At 46.6% G+C, this 16,382-nt stretch overlaps 1 protein-coding gene across 5 annotated transcripts in view; it reads right to left on the bottom strand.

The window, feature by feature from the left end:
* Nucleotides 1–16,382, bottom strand: part of SGMS1 (sphingomyelin synthase 1) — a 91,453-nt gene that overhangs the window by 7,503 nt on the left and 67,568 nt on the right. For all 5 annotated transcript variants that reach the window (XM_080348146.1, XM_080348147.1, XM_080348150.1 and 2 more), the window contains 2 exons: nucleotides 6,079–6,873; nucleotides 1,786–1,903 (listed from right to left, as the gene is read on the bottom strand). In XM_080348146.1, the coding sequence (XP_080204272.1) occupies nucleotides 1,786–1,903; nucleotides 6,079–6,695 (735 nt within the window). In that variant the 5' untranslated portion in view covers nucleotides 6,696–6,873. The remainder of the gene's footprint in view (nucleotides 1–1,785; nucleotides 1,904–6,078; nucleotides 6,874–16,382) is intronic.

Raw genomic sequence — 16,382 nt, 5'->3', positions numbered from 1 at the left:
TCCTTCCCAAAGCCACCCGTGGCTTGGCAAACAATCAAACCCTCGCGTTAATACATTCCCGGGCTTTATTTCCCCAAGGAACCGAAGCGTTTCAGCTTTGTGTGTACACACCCGCAACCCCCACCGCGACGGCACGTGCGCAGAGTCAAATCAGGGTTTTATAACCTATAAATCAGTGATTTTACTACCTGGCATCTAACGTACAGCTGGGCACACAAAGGGCATTGAACTGTGCATGTGGTACATTTTTCACATACACAGAATGGACTGGGTTGGAAAAGAGCTCAGAGATCATCAAGTCCAAGCCTTGGTCCAGCTCCAGTCCATTGACTAGATCATGGCACTAAGTGCCATGTCCACGCTGAGCTTAAAAACCTCCAGGGCCGGCGAGTCTAGCACCTCCCTGGGCAGCCATTCCAATGCCTGACCACTCTCTCTGCACAGAATTGCTTTCTCATCTCCAGCCTCAGTTTCCCCTGGCAGAGTTGAAGCCCATGGCCCCTTGTCCTATTGCTGATGCCTGGGAGAAGAGTCCAATCCCCACCTGGCTAGAACTGCCCTTCAGGTAGTTCTAGAGAGTGCTGAGCTCACCTCTAAGCCTCCTCTTCTCCAGACTGAACAAGCCCAGCTCCCTCAGCCTCTCCCCATAGGGCTTGTGTTCAAGTCCCTTCCCCAGTCTTGTTGCTCTTCTCTGGACCCGCTCCAGCACTTCAATCTCTTTCCTGACCTGAGGGCCCAGAACTGAACACAACACTCCAGGTGTGGCCTCCCCAATGCAGAGCACAGGGGAAGGATCACTGCCCTTGTCCTGCTGACCACGCTGGTTTGGATACAGGACAGGACACCATTGGCCTTCTTGGCCACCTGGGCACACTGGTGGCTCATGTTGGGCTTCCTGTCCGTTAGTCCCCCAGGTCCCTTTCTGCCTGGCTGCTCTCCAGCCACTCTGTGCCCAGCCTGGAGCGCTGCAGGGGGTTGTTGTGGCCAAAGTGCTGCACCCGGCACTTGGCCTTGTTGAACTTCATCCCATTGGAATCGGCCCATTTTTCCAGTCTATCCAGATTCCTCTGCAGAGCCCTCCTGCCTTCCAGCAGCTCGACACTCCCTCCCAACTTGGTGTCATCAGCAAATTTACTGATGATGGTCTCAATCCCCTTATCTAAATCATCAATAAGGATGTTAAACAGGACTGGACCCAACACTGACCCCTGGGGGACACCACCAGTGACTGGCTGCCAGCTGGATGCAGCCCCATTCACCAGCACTCCACACTTTCACAGGTATTATTCCTTGTTTGATTTTCTGAGCAACCTGAGCTAGCAGGGGTTGGATTAGATGAGCTTTGAAGGTCCCTCCAACCCAAACTATTCTGATTTCATTCCTCAGCACAACAAACAGGATTTGGTGCTAAACTGGGGAGAAGGTAGCGAATCCCTGCGCTAAAATAATTGCAAAAATACACCCGGGGACGAAAGGCTGCAAAGGAGACGGAGTTTTCCTAGCCTTAGAAAAGCCTCTTTGGGCCATTTTCAAATATAAATCACATTTGGATTTGACACGCTGAACTCTTTAGAAATAAATGAGTCAGTGTGGCACCTCCACCTTTGCTTTGATGGAGACAGAAAACTGAGATTAGAGCTTATGATCCACAGGATGGCCCCATGGGGCCAAACCGGTATTTTCAATTTCATAACCATGATTGAGAAAGCGTTGCTCACTGTTTTGATAACAGCAGGACAAGGGGGAAACATCGGGGTTAAAATAAGGCAGTCGGAATCAGTTTACCTTTGGAGAACACTTGAAATGCATGCCAGGGACTGGGAGTGTGGTCACATACATTGTAATGCACCGGTACAGGTATAGTGTGCCAACTATACAGAAAAATCTTCTGCTAATGATAGACCTAGAGGAGAAAGAAACAAAAGAGAAGAAAAAATAAGGTCACTCAATGCAAACAAAATACGCAAAGGGAAACATTAATAAAATAAACTACCAACTGTTCTCGATGGGTGTGAAACTCCTGATGGTATCAGCTTACACCCGAGAATACTAAATTGCTTTATAAATATTCCTACGTCGTACAGGTCAGAAACACAAGAAGCAACTCAGCTAATATTACCCGTGGAGGTGATTACAGGAAATTTAAGGGCTCAAACACAAAAGCCCGTGCAGATTTAGCACTGAAGACATTAAAAGGCATTTCATGACCCACACCCCTGCAGTAGCCTTGAGCGCTCATTCGTTTTCTATTCAAGGCAGGGGATGAAGTGAGAATATTTTCATTTTGAGATGAAAAGGAGCCGCTTTATTTCAGCTGACACACACATTTAGCAATTCCAAAGAGCTCGTAGGACAATTCAACCCCCTTCTGGCACATCTGCGAGCAACCACAGAGCCCGTGAAGAGTTCCACAAAGGGAAATCGCTGCCCACGGCGCAAAAATCGAGAGCAAATCCAGCCCGAGTTGGTGACCTTACCCACACCAACCCTTTGCATCCTGCTGGTTTGGGTGGGTTAGTTACAATTATGATCCTTCGGGGAACACAAGTTCTGGCATTCATTTGTTGCTATTTTGAATCATATTTCTCTCAAGCCAAGCTCTTTTGAAGCTCAAAATTGGCCATCTTTCATATTTTTAATAGCTTTTGGCAGTTATTAAAGCGTAGCGCTCCACTCTCAGAGGAGTATAACTTTGCAGTGCCAGAATCAATAACAACACGAGTGTCTCAATTCATCAGAAAAGCCTCAACTATGACAGTATAAATACATTTTGCACCCACGTGCTCACTGCTATCGAAACACGGTGTTTCATACTTTTTCTTCGCTCTCCTGGTGCAAACGCAGACAAAGCTGGGAGGTGGAAATGATGCTTTAATGTAGCTCCATGGACTGAAGGGTAAGAGGGGAAGGCTGTGGTTTTCCTCTGCGTTTTGCACAGGGAAGGGTGATCCAGTAAAGATTTCACCTTTGTGTCTGGCTTTATAACGAGACATTAACACATTTTGCTTGATAACCCAGCACAAATACAAACAGGGAGTTGGGGATTAAAGACGGAGCAGCACTGTATTTAGAGACTGAAGTAGTAACAAGTTTTTCCACCCAGCACCGAACTTTGATTTTTCTTTAATTAAAATTACCCACCAAGCTCTGTGGTTAAGGTGGATTTAGCATATTTTAGCTTTGGATTGGAAAGTCTGTGTCGAAGTGCTTTGTACTGTAATATTAAAAAAAAAATGTAAAAAGCCTCATATTTTCCTTTCTCCAAAGGATTTGTGTGTGTGATTATGAGCCAGCTGCTAAGTACAACCTCTTGGATCATTACCGGCCAAGGCAACTCTTATTCCAAGTATCCAGCCCTCGCCAATGCGGGCGGCCAGCACGCTGCTTTCCCAGTCGCATGAGCGTGCAGGCTGCACCAGATGTTGAGTACGGCCAAAACCCAGCATTGTGCTCCTCCCAAAACATCTGGGAACGCTGCCCAGAGAAGTGAATTCTGCCTCGGCAGCTCGCCCGGACTCCTCGAGATCCCCGCAGCGGCTGCGGAAAAAGGCTCGGGTGGCTCCGAGTCCCCAGCCAGGACCTGCTCCTGCTTTTTGGTGAGAACCCAACCCAAGGCCGTGGACAATATTCTGCTCAAAGAAAGCTGTGACGACCTGAAGATAAATATCATTTTCAGGGAAGAAAGCAGTAACAGAGGTGAAGGGAAACAGAAACACCCAGTACCCTCTTCCCTTGCAGCCCCAACTTTGCAATCCAACAAAGACGACATGTAGGTTCTACTCAATGTCATCATGCAATCCCTGGACTAAACAAGGAGGACTTGAGTGATCGGTATAATAAATGACACATCCTCGTCGTCCTTCTTTGCGTGGGAGAACAGCAGTCTCAGCTTGGATGAAATCAGGATCTGGCGGGATAAGGAACAGGAATTTCACAAGCGTTTCAAAAAGTCTGAAGCTCTGAAGGTGGCTCCTTTGGTCAAAGGTTCAGCCCAGCAATTTGGCTCGTGGGTAACAAAGCTGCTGGTTCCCTGGTGACACCTGTGAACAGTATCTCTGTGATCTGAGCAGGCGAGGAACCAGGTCTCATCTTGCCTAGCAATTACCTGCCTTCACTTCTTATCTTCAGATCTCCAAGGGAGCGTGGCAACAGCTGTCCCTGTCAGAGGAAGGTCTAGCTGGCTTCATTCCCTCTCCTTATTCTAGAATTCAGTTTCCACGAGAGGTGATAATCCACGCCACAAAAGTGATTCACCTCTTTTTAAAGCACTTAGTGGTTCGCCACCCGAAGCCATGAGGAATGAGGTGCTCCAGATAAAGCCACCCTGCTGGGCTCCGGTTACCACGAGCGCCTCTCCCGTTCTTCCCTTTCTGTTGCTTCCCAACACCTTGGGCTTCCTGGATTTCGATCCATCCACTGGTTGACATAAAAGACTTCTGGTCTCCAAAGCATTACGAAACCATTACACACACTGAGCAGAACGAGCCCTTCTAAAGCAGGTAAAAACAAACACATCAAAGCAAATGGGGATGGGGGGTTGAATCTTCACATCTCTCAATGATACCAAGATACTTGACCATGAAGTCAACCCACGTCTCGCTGCTTCAGAATCTCCAAGGACCTTATGAATCCTGCTGTTCTTCATCTGGAGGTGCTGCTCAGCTCCAGCCCTCGTATCGCCCTCCTAACCTGACAGCCCATTCTTGAGCGCAATCCCGTGTCACCTTCTCCAGGTGCCTCCCTTGGTTTGGAACATCTGTGGCCACAGACTCCACCAGATAAAACACATAAAGTAGTATCGAGCAGCAGCAAAGATGAATAAACCATCACCTCAGTCTTGTGGATTACCTGAATGTCTGTCACATTCCTATGGAAATCCACAGCTGTGTGCAGAAGGGTATCCTGCCCCAGCTGAGCAATTCTCACTTTTCAAGTCACCTGTACCTTATGAAGCTGGTGAACCACATGCTTACATTTAAATTTGTATGTTTTTCTCCATTATAAGAGCAAGTGATCCATTTGCCTCTTGTTTTATTGCTTTTAAAAAGGGAAATCTGTACATCTAAGGTCATTGAAAGCCCAGAAAACTGAAGGATTTTGCATGGTAGGGCCCAAATTATGTTCTTTCCTCAGTTTCCCACATAAGAGTCACCAAACAAGAGTCAGTGAACAGGTAAAGAACGATGTTGTAGCAGCAGAGGAGGAGCCTGTCTTTGGGCTGGGCAGCTCTGGGGACATCCTTGTGCCTGGGTTTTGGAAGGAAAGGCAATGTCACCTCATCCTGCTTACAGCCACTTGCCTTTGAACACTTGGTTCCCAGCCATGACAGCACCAGGGTTTATATCTCAGACACTCCAGGTAGCGCAGCCCAAGGTGTGGATTTACAGCGGGATAAATACCCTAAATTAAGCACACGCACATTTGGTAGAGGGGAAGCAGGAGGTTATTTCCATTGGCAGGCAAATTCACCTTGGCAGTTCTGGGCACGGAGCAATCACTAAAACCTTGCAATTTCCCTGCATATCTATGCTTTGGCATATTTTCCAATTAGCTTTTGATGTACTTTGTATTCAACTTTACCTGGACCATCTAATACCAAGTAGAAAATATCAACATTTTTTCATGCGGCACCACTGAGGTGCGCGGACCAAACAAAACCTGTTGGTTTTGTGCAAGAATAATCTTTGGGTAGGTCTTTACATCAGGCATTAAACCGAGCCCAAGTTGGTTTGCAGCTGGGTTCACAACAGCACGAGCTGTGCTCCGTCTAACAGACAGGACAGTCAACTGAGTTAAGAACATCGTTACATGCAGCTTTTCACACAGGAGAAGGGCTCGTGTTAATTGCGCAGGTAAACAAGATCAAGGCTACTTCTTAGTTTCTTAGGCAGCTGTTGGACTGAACTTCTCCCTTTCCCCCAAGCAGCCCAAACAAACTGCAGCTTGCTTATGGCACAATATCTATTTCTGTTTGGGAAAGCAAAACCAGAAAGAAGCTCCTGGATGTAACCCAGTATCTGACCTCCAAAAGCTGTCAAAGTCTACCCGAACACCCGGTTTTCAAAAGGTTTTACTTACTTGTATTTTAAGAGCAGCCACTGAACAAACCACAGTCCTACAAGGATCATGCCGTTGATTTCACAAATAGAAAAAGCCCATTCCACCCGATCAAAGCGATCAAAAAATGCATCTGGTAGGGGAGGCTGCACCTCCTTGGGAGGCACTCGTTCATGAACGACCGAGATAGTCACCGTGGTAAAGATGAAACAAAAAAGTGCATAAATAAAAGCCAGGAAAGTCTTGCCCCATTCCATAGGGTACTGTGAGCGCTCCGGCTCTGGCATGGGGATCTTTATCATCTCCTTCTTATACCCATTTGGCATCCCGTTCAGCTTCATTTTACTGCTAAAGCCATTCTCGCGCGCGGCGTTGCCGACGCGGATGTGCCCGTTGGCGTGCCCGTTTTTGTGAGCCTCCATGTGATGAGCCATTTTTAAAGTTTCAATCATGTGCAACAACCGCTGGCCGCTGTCCGAAGACACCCGGGAGAGGGGCGTCTTCTTAAAATCCTCCTCCGTGAGGTTGATCAAATCCCGCCCGGTGAAGCTCTTCAGCGGCTCGCAATACTCCGGCACGGCATTTTCCGTCAGCCAATTCGTCACCTCCTGGGGTGACCACAGCACCACCTCTTTCATGTCGCCAGGTAGCCGGGCCACGGTCTGACATGGGTTTTAAATCGGGCAGCGGTCAGCGCGGCTCCGGCGCGTCGCAAAGCTCCTCCTTGGCTTCATGTTGGCCGAGGAAGTAGGTCCCCGTCCCCGGGGGCGAGCGTGGGAAACGGCTCACTTCATCTTTGTGCTGGCATTCTTCTTCCTGGGGAGGAAACAACATAAGCAAACCAGTCATTAGGGCAGCATTTATCAATAGTTTGCAATTTGGGTTTAAAGACAAAATCGCTGCAAAAGGATAGTTATTCTGGTGTGGAAAAGCCTCATTGATTTGAGCCTTGTGCATATAGCGCTGGACTTTCTGAGTTTGCTACAGATTTCTCAAGAACATCAATGGTTTTGTATTATAAAAAAGCAAACACTTTGCAGCTGTGGGAAGGACTCCTTCCTGTTCTATATTTGTTAAATTTTCTATTACTATACAGCTCTGGTGCATAACTAGTACCCAAACTTCACAGAATCCCAGAATGTCAGGGGTTGGAAGGGCCCTGGAAAGCTCATCCAGTGCAATCCCCCCATGGAGCAGGAACACCCAGATGAGGTTACACAGGAAGGTGTCCAGGTGGGTTGGAATATCTGCACAGAAGGAGACTCCACAACCCCCCTGGGCAGCCTGGGCCAGGCTCTGACACCCTCACCAGGAACAAGTTCCTTCTCAAATTTAAGTGGAACCTCTTGTGTTCCAGTTTGAACCCATTGCCCCTTGTCCTGTCACTGGTTGTCACCGAGAAGAGCCTGGCTCCATCCTCCTGACACTCACCCTTTCCATATTGATCCCCATGAATGAGGTCACCCCTCAGTGTCCTCTTGTCCAGCTCCAGAGCCCCAGCTCCCTCAGCCTTTCCTCACACGGGAGATGTTCCACTCCCTTCAGCATCTTGGTGGCTGCGCTGGACTCTCTCCAGCAGTTCCCTGTCCTGCTGGAACTGAGGGGCAACAACTGGACACAAGATTCCAGGTGTGGTCTCCCCAGGGCAGAGCAGAGGGGCAGGAGAACCTCTCTGACCTACTGACCACCCCCTTCTAACCCACCCCAGGTCCCATTGGCTTCCTGGCCACAAGGGCCCAGTGCTGGCTCATGGTCACCCTGCTGTCCCCAAGACCCCCAGGTCCCTTTCCCCTACGCTGCTCTCTAATAGGTCATTCCCCAACTTATACTAGAACCTGGGGCTGTTCCTGCCCAGATTCAAGACTCTACACTTGCTCTTGTTCTATTTCATTAAACTTCTCCCCACCCAGCTCTCCAGCCTGTCCAGGTCTCTGGAGGCAGCACAGCTTCCAGTGTCACTACTCCTCCCAGCTCGGTGTCAGCAGCAAACTTGCTTCTCTTAAAATCATACTACTAAGGGATTTAAAGTTCTCCAGAGCAAATATTTAGTGTTATTCATGTCACAAACCTTCTTGCCCCTACAGATGGGTGGTATCTTAATCAAATGTATTGCATCAGGTTATTGAATGGCAAGCCTTTTCTTTATTCTGCAAGGCAAAACCAGCTGGTGTACCACAATAAATGCTATTGTATGGGTCAGCAACATAATAATAACAACAACAATAATAATAATAAATAATGCAGATAAGCAAAGTTATCCTCTCTGTGCAAAACATCAGCAGGAAAAATCAATGCCTGAAAATAAACCAAAGCATTTAGGTTTGCAGGACTCTAGCAGATGAATAGCAGCTCTTCAAGCTAAGTTTTATGGTTTCTATGGTATATATTCAAATATATATCCTGTATATATTCAAATAATGGTTTGTCATAATTTTATAAAAAGGAACCAGTAGAAAAATGAAAGCGAAACTAAAAATACTAAAAATAACCAGGCAGCAAATTTCTACAGCCACTTAACTACAAAAACGGATTAGAAAGCTTAGAAAAGCTGGTCACTTCAACGCTAAAATTAGAGGAAAACAGATGTTACCTGCTGGAAACTCTCCGTGTGTTTCTGAGACACAAACAGCAAAATCCTGGTGATGGCACCACCAGCACATTCCCAGGTTTGAGAGGTTTGTGTGGGGAACAATCAACGTTCCTCCCCAGTGCAAAGCGAGGCCAGCGAGAACCCCTGTCCCCAACCCAATGTCCCCAACCCGCTGTCTCAACGACTCCGCTGCACCGTACAGAAAGGTCACCTAAAGAAAGCAAAGAGCATGGGGAAACACCGCATGTTTGCTGAAGTCATACCATGTTCTCTATGGGCTTCAAGAATATTTTTAGCCTCTTACAAGCTCCCAGGTGTTTGTGTTTCATTGCAGGGAGCAAAGTTGCCACCGAGAAGAACCAAAATAATCTCCGCTGCTGGCACCACTTCAGTAGAAGTGGCACCAACCAGACCCAGAGCTACATTCCTATGTGAAACATGACCACGCCGCACATAAATACATTTTTTGACCTGTTATTACTAAACTGAGCAAGAAACACAAGGTGCAGCTTTTAATGTTTCTCTGTGGGGTGAACCAGGTCGGGTGATTTGAGATAATGTTGTAATTTGCACACGCTGCCTCTCGCTTGCACCTGCACGGATTTAAACCTGTGGAGCAAAGAGGGATCGGGATGAATATTCCCCCTTGTTTTAAAACAGCGGAAGAGAAGATACAGCTCTATCTCCTCTTCTTTTTCAGTGGGATTCTATGTACTGAGGAAGGCTTTTAGCTGCGGATCGCTTCATTATTCAAGTCGTGTTTAGCAAATGGGTATTTAGTTACACAGCTCTGAACATGGAAAAGAAAGGAGGGAGTGAATTATGCATGTTCGCCCACATTGGAAACTCCTACGAGGCTCTGGCCGAAGGCGGCTCGGCTCTCCGCTGCGCTCGCATTGTTATCGCACCTCAAATCCCGGCTCTGACACTGGCCGCAGCACAAAACTCATGTGTGAACCCCACATTTTTACTCCACTTTTACTCCACCACAGACCAAGGAGAAGGAAACACCTTTGGGATGGTCACTGAAGTCCTAAGCGACGCACCGGGAGCTCAGAAAGGGGAGAATCGGTGTCTACATGACGGAAAACGCAACATGTGCTTTCACACTTGTCCTCGGGTTGAAACTCAGGTTGAAATCCAGGAGAAGCGGCCCCAGAAACTGCACAGCACCAAATTCAACCAACAGCCTTCTCTACGGGCTCGCTGTTGTCGAGGGTAGCGCCTCACCATTTTGACAAAGCCAAAGTTCTTTGGTTTTGAATCCCGTTCCACCACCCTCTCAGGCCGCAGCAGGACCTCGTTCTCCCACACCTTCAAGTTTGGCTTGAGCAATCGAGCGTGGATTTGGGGCCGTTGCGGTGTACACCATAACATGCGGCAATATCGAACCTTTGTACTTTTAAACGCTGGAGTGACTGAATCACAGTTTCCCAAACCACTTGGAAAGGAGGAAAGTGAAACTTTAACCATTATCCGTGATACAAGCCTTGCTGGACATCACAGGAGCCTCTAGCCAACCTTCCAATTACATCTTCTTGCTTACCATGGACATGTATCCTCTCCTGCCACAGCTAAACTTTAAGATAAGCTCTGTGTGGAGCCTGAAAGAACTGTTGCCAGCTGCAAATATTGATGTTGGCACAAGAGTCCTAATATGCTGATGTGACCCCAAGATAGCTGGCAGTGTTAGGAGAAATTCCAATCCATTCAGAAACCTGCTTTAAACTCACCATCAGTAATGCCATTAAAGCGTATGGAGTCGATTTAGTTAAAAAGAGGAGAAACAACTATAATTTCTAACACACACCTATCATTCAAACCTCCATCTCACAGCCTGTCTAACGGGGGAGGAATAGGCAAAAAGCTGCTTTACTAACACCTTCCAACTCGTCACATTAAAAATACCTCGTTTTCTATCGCGTGTTCATGAATGCTCGATGGGGTGAGGTTCGCAGAAATTATGTGGGAGAGTAAGAGCCCTCGCTGGCCCTAAAACGTTCCCTTGATTCGCAGCAGATCTGCTTCATTAAGGAGCCTGCATCCCATAATGATTTATAAATAACAATGTGATTACCATCATACTAATTGCACTATGATAACGATGCCGTGTAAAACCAGCATCTCAAAATAGCCAGACCACGAGGCCGAGCAGGATGAGAGAACTTCAGCAAGGGCTCCAGTCCTCACCTCCTCATTTTTACGTGACCTTTTTTCCCTTGTTCCCAGCAAACCTTAACGTTCCAACTCAAAACTTTCAGGTCTTTCTCTCCCACTTTCCTGGCAGTGAGTATTTCCCACCACTACTTCAATCTGCCCGCGTGAGGGTGATAATACCTTGACATCAGTGGGTTAAATAAGTATTTGAGAGCGCACTACATAACCCTGCATATCAGGATTTATTTTCTCCTGCATCGCTTTGCGGAGATGCAGTTGGGCATAAGGACCAAACGTGGGAGCATCCACCTCTTTGGTTACAGGGCAAGATGATCAGCAATAAAATCACTGGTTGGATGCACCTCCACATGCAACTCAGTGGTCAAGGAGCAGGTTTTCTGTCTCTAGGTGTGCTTGGAGGATAACTGAGCACTCACGTTGGACGTCGCTGTTTCATGGTTCATTTCTGAGTCCGTGGGTTCATTGCTGAGTGAGTGATGGGACATTCCACAGCACGACCGAGACTTTGGGGTGGCTGAAAGGTCAACACGCTGCTCCCCGTTACCTCTACATTTGCAAGCAGAAGGCATTACACCTCTCAAGTAATGTTGAAGACTGAAGAAAAGCCAAGTCTTCCCGAATCGAATCCTGCCTTCCTCGTGTTTGTACAGCGCTTTTATTCTCTAAGCGAGGACCTTTGCTGCCAAGGCAACAGTCACTATAGAAATCAGTAAAATAACCAGCCATTTCAGAAACGGCGATGAGTCCTCACCAGGAGCCAAGGAGGTTCTCAAACCCTCTCAATTGCAGTAACACTGAGCATCCTTCCCGAACACCCCAGAAAACAACGAGACGATCAAAACATTCATAACAAACAGAGCTCAAATGAGCCAAGTCCGAGGTTGGAGAGAAAACAGTGATTTTGTCCCTTGGGAAACAACCGCTGGGATGCACGCTAATTATGTGTGCACACACACATTGAAGTTTTAACGCTTTAGAAACACAAGTCAATTCCCCAAACCCCCCGGTGGGAAGTTCCATGAAGAGCGAGGAGTTGGGATGAGACTTGGCAGCTCCCATCCTGCATTTTCACAGCACAGAACAAACTGTTGGTGACAGCGGCGGCTGCGTCACCGCCACACTCACCTCCTGACAGGCACTTTACCACCACTAACAATAACGCTCCCACACCTCGCTAACTGGGCTCCTGTACTTGCAAAGCACCTCTGCATGCCAATTTGCCTCTAATTATGTGCTAGATACCACTAACGAGGTACCGAATCGCTTTCCTCCCTTGCCCTTTGCAAGAGGCTGCTCTGCTCCTGAGCACGACGGCGTTTTAAAACAGAACAGCAAACCCGGGTTTGTGCTGTAAATACAAATACATGCACATAGGAAATATCTCCAGGTATAAGGCTGAGGCACATATGAGCTCACGAGTCTCGTGGAGCTCCGAGATAGGTTTCCTAGGTCGGTCCCGGGCGGAAAACATTGTCCCACCGACGCAAAGCCAGAGCGAGCAGAATTACTACTATGAAAAGAGAGGCTGGGATCAGGACGTGAAGCAACTCCCACGTCCCCGGAATAGCTACTTACGCAGCTACAGAAAGAGGAAAAAGAACTGCCTGCATACTACATAAATCCTCGAGCAGCCCGTTTTTTTCTACATTACTCCATAGGAAGAATTAGCCAAACCCAGTGGCTATTTCCCATCTTAATTGAACCAAAAAATAAGAACTGAAAATCCGCTCACAGAATAACGGCTTTGAATCCAAGCAAGGATTTCAAATTGAAAGCACTTGTATCCAATGTGAAAGAGCAAACAGCTCATTTCCAGATGGGAAGCGCTGCTAGCGAATATCTGCTACAAAAATGCATCATCTATGTGTGTGTGTAGGTATATACACATGTGTTCTGTGCCAGGCGACAGGGACACCTTCCCCCTCCAAATCTGATGATCCCTTTGCTTTCTTGTAGCTCTGTCTCTTTGTCCGACTTTCCTCCTTCCTGGGGCTGGGAAGTAGTTATAGAAACCACCAAAGACTTGGAGAAGGCTTCACCTGACCAGCAATTGCATCACGGGAGCAGTTGCTAAGCAAGGCTGTTTGTTTTGACGCTATGGAAATCCTGCGGGGAGTGCTGGGGGTGGAGAGGATGAGGTGGAGGGGGCAGGTCCTGCTTTGGTTTAACTCACACACAACGTTTTCAGGCTAAAAAATCTCAAATGCAGGACAGAGATAACCCACGTTTCATTCTGTACTGCACACCACAATTAATGTCTACATCCTAAAATAACACAACACCTGCAACAGAAGGGGGATAGATATTAGCAACAGGGAACCCACCTTCCAACTCCCCGTCCCCTCTGTGCAAGAAGGACGCAAATAACACCACAAAGTTCATTTACACCAGGGGAAAAAACCCAAACCCACAACTATTTTGCAACATTATCCTTGAGAGAAAGTGGGTTTGTGCTATTTCAGCCCTCCACATGTGTGAAAATACTGAAGGACCATCACAAACCCTTCCCTATATGTAATCTGGTTCGACACTGGAATCTTTCATTCTTCAGCAGCACTCAACCCATGTGCCGCACCAGTCACTTCCTTGCAATTATATTTGTGATTATTATTATATATAAGTAGGAACAGACAATATGATATGGTAATATTACATTATATATGATAAATAACATATAAGAACAACCGCCCCACAGCCACGACGATACGGGTTGTGCTCGAACCTTACGCAGCCGGTTTGTGGAGCGACGCAACCCGAATTTCTCCAGGTTCTGTGCTGGAGCTCCGGCCGTCATCTCCGACACGGCGAGAGGCAGATCTGTGTTCTTCCTCGGGATCTGGGTCAGATAGAGCTGGAAATAAAACCCCGTGTCCTCGTGTAACCCCTGAGCTAACTCTGGTACGGAAGAGCACAAAATTACATTGGCGTTCCTCCTGAAATTATCCAAACCTCCTCCTATTTATACACACACAACAGGAGACCAGATGAAACACTAAAAAAAGCAGGGAAAGTGGGTTTTCCCCGCCACAATGGGGAGAGGATGGGGAATGGTATAAGGATGAAAATAAGGAGGGAGACTCAACATTTGCGACATGCTCTGTAGGTTAACTCGGTTAACCCAGTTCGAGATGATTCTTTTTAACCTGCGGTGAATACCTAGAAGTCATTTATTGTTAGAAAGTCAGATTTATGCTGAGCCTCCAGGAATCTTAAGCAGTAGCAAAAACTACAAGGAAAAAGCCAAATACAAATAAATTAGCAAAAGAGAAAGGGAAGTTTTACCTAAGGAAACTGAGGACAGCGTTGTGATGGATCAATTCGCTGCCGTATTTGGTTAATATTTGGGTTGGTCACTGGCCATGTATTTGGCAGCATCCAGACATCTGCTGCCTTCAAACCGCCCTGCCCTGAGTTTTGATTAAAGGAAGAGAAAACTGAGGTTACACACTCAGAATCCCAGGGCGGAATAATGTTTCCATATTTCATTAGCAATATAAATTATTTCAAACACATTACTTTTGAAATCCAGCACATCAGACCCAGATCAAAAAGCCTCTAAGAGCTGAAATATAAATATCTACATATCTTCATATCTTCATACAAGATGCATTTCAGCTGTTACTATTCATAAACTCCCTCAAAAGGCACACCATGGACATTATTAATTTGCAACGCTATTAGCCTTGTAAAACAAAATAATTCCTGCGTTTGTCTTTATTACTTTCTCCTCATCTAACACGTACTGATCCCTGCTCTGAAAGGCCAAACAGCACAAATATTCAGGAATATTTCTGGTAGAAATGGTTCTAACCCAATGTTTTTGAACACAAATTCTTCCTTTCTTCAGTAATATCTGTTCATAAATCAAATATTTCAATCTGGAAGATGTATATTTGTAGAAAGGAGAGGAAGACACTGATTGTGCATTCGGTCTAGAATAACCAGAAGCACAGGAAAGGCTACAAAAAGGGGAAAAGACAATAAAATAGGCATTTTTGATTGCCAGTTATTTCAAGATTGTTGCTTAGTGGTTCAGGACTTGTGCTGCTGCCACCAAATGTGACACTTTGATGCTGCGACAAGCTCCAAATGTCAGAATTCGGACTGCACAAATCCAAGCTATTCCTCCATCCCAGCGCGGTGAAGTGGCTTCATCTCTGTGTCAGGCTCCAGATCTTAACACCATCAACTGTCCATACTCTGATGTCCATTCGTCCCTCCCATGGATTATTCTCCAACACTGGCAAATCCTACTTAAATCTCACTTCTGGCATTGAACCCCAAGAACACGTATGCACAAATAGCCTCCCAAAACATTATGTGTTCCTAACCTACCTAATTGCCAGATATTTGATTAAAACAACATTGAAAACACACTTGCTTCCGGACTGACTGTGTGTACTCCCAGCTCTCAGCCAAACCATTTCCAAGACCACAAGCAGAATCACTTGAAAATATTATAGTATCATTTTGGTTAGAGGAGACCTTTAGGATCATCCAACCCTAACCTAAATCTAAACACTAAATCACATCCAAGAGCCTCAAAGCCTGCAAAATACTTAATGTTTTAAATATTCACGCGCTGATCTGGTTGGTTTTGAACGTGTCGATTAAATCAGTTCAAAAAGAAACCTGTGATTCCAGTCAAAGAGAATGTCAGCTCGAGGTACTGCATAAGGACAAGCCTGCATTCATGTCACGGAAATCAGGCTAACATTTAAAAATAGTACTTAATGAAAACAATATTTCAGCTCACAAACTCCTGAGAACGCTACCTACCCATAGCCAGCGACTCAAAATAGAGCACAAAGCTCGGTCAGCAGTTCGCTCACCCTTCATGAGCAGAAATAATGAAGAATATTCAAGTCAGATGGTTCTTGGGGTGGCTGTTCGTGCGACACGTCCCTCCAGGCTGGGTCGGACAGACGGACATGAGGTTCTCAGGGACATGGGTGGGTTATGGTTGGACTCAATGATCTTGAGGGTCTTTACCAACCAAAATGATTCTGTGATTCTACCACCAGCACATGATATCCAGTTTCTGGCACTGTGCAGAACTGTACTATACTCTTCTTAAAAATCCATATTTCCTTTCATTAAATTGTACATTAGGCGGAAGGAGTCGCTGGCCTGTAGCACAGCACGGGACATAATGTCACTTCCCTGAGCCACCCAATGCAAGTGTCCCCAGGAAACGTCGCGGCGTGAACGCCTTGTTGGCCACGAACAACCGCAGCTCCCTGCGGTGAAACATCCCCACGCTGCCCACAGCAAACACGTCTGATCAATTAAAGGATGCCTGTCACTGCAAAAGGATCCCTGAACCACTTGCCTGCAAATAAGAGTGTAGCTCCTGTTACACAAATAACACGCAACAAGGAGAACGAGCAGCAGCGAGAGAACTGCAGAAACCCCACGGCACAATTCTCCTTCCAGCCACAGAAAGAGGGACCCAAGTAAATTGTAGGGAAGGAGAAGGGAAGGAGAAGGGAAGGAGAAGGGAAGGAGAAGGGAAGGAGAAGGGAAGGAGAAGGGAAGGAGAAGGGAAGGAGAAGGG

This window comes from Nesoenas mayeri, assembly GCF_963082525.1.
Source record: "Nesoenas mayeri genome assembly, chromosome: 7".
NCBI classification, from domain to species: domain Eukaryota; kingdom Metazoa; phylum Chordata; class Aves; order Columbiformes; family Columbidae; genus Nesoenas; species Nesoenas mayeri.
The sequence above is the reverse complement of the archived record's forward strand: the minus strand, read 5'-3'. Positions and strand labels throughout refer to the sequence as shown.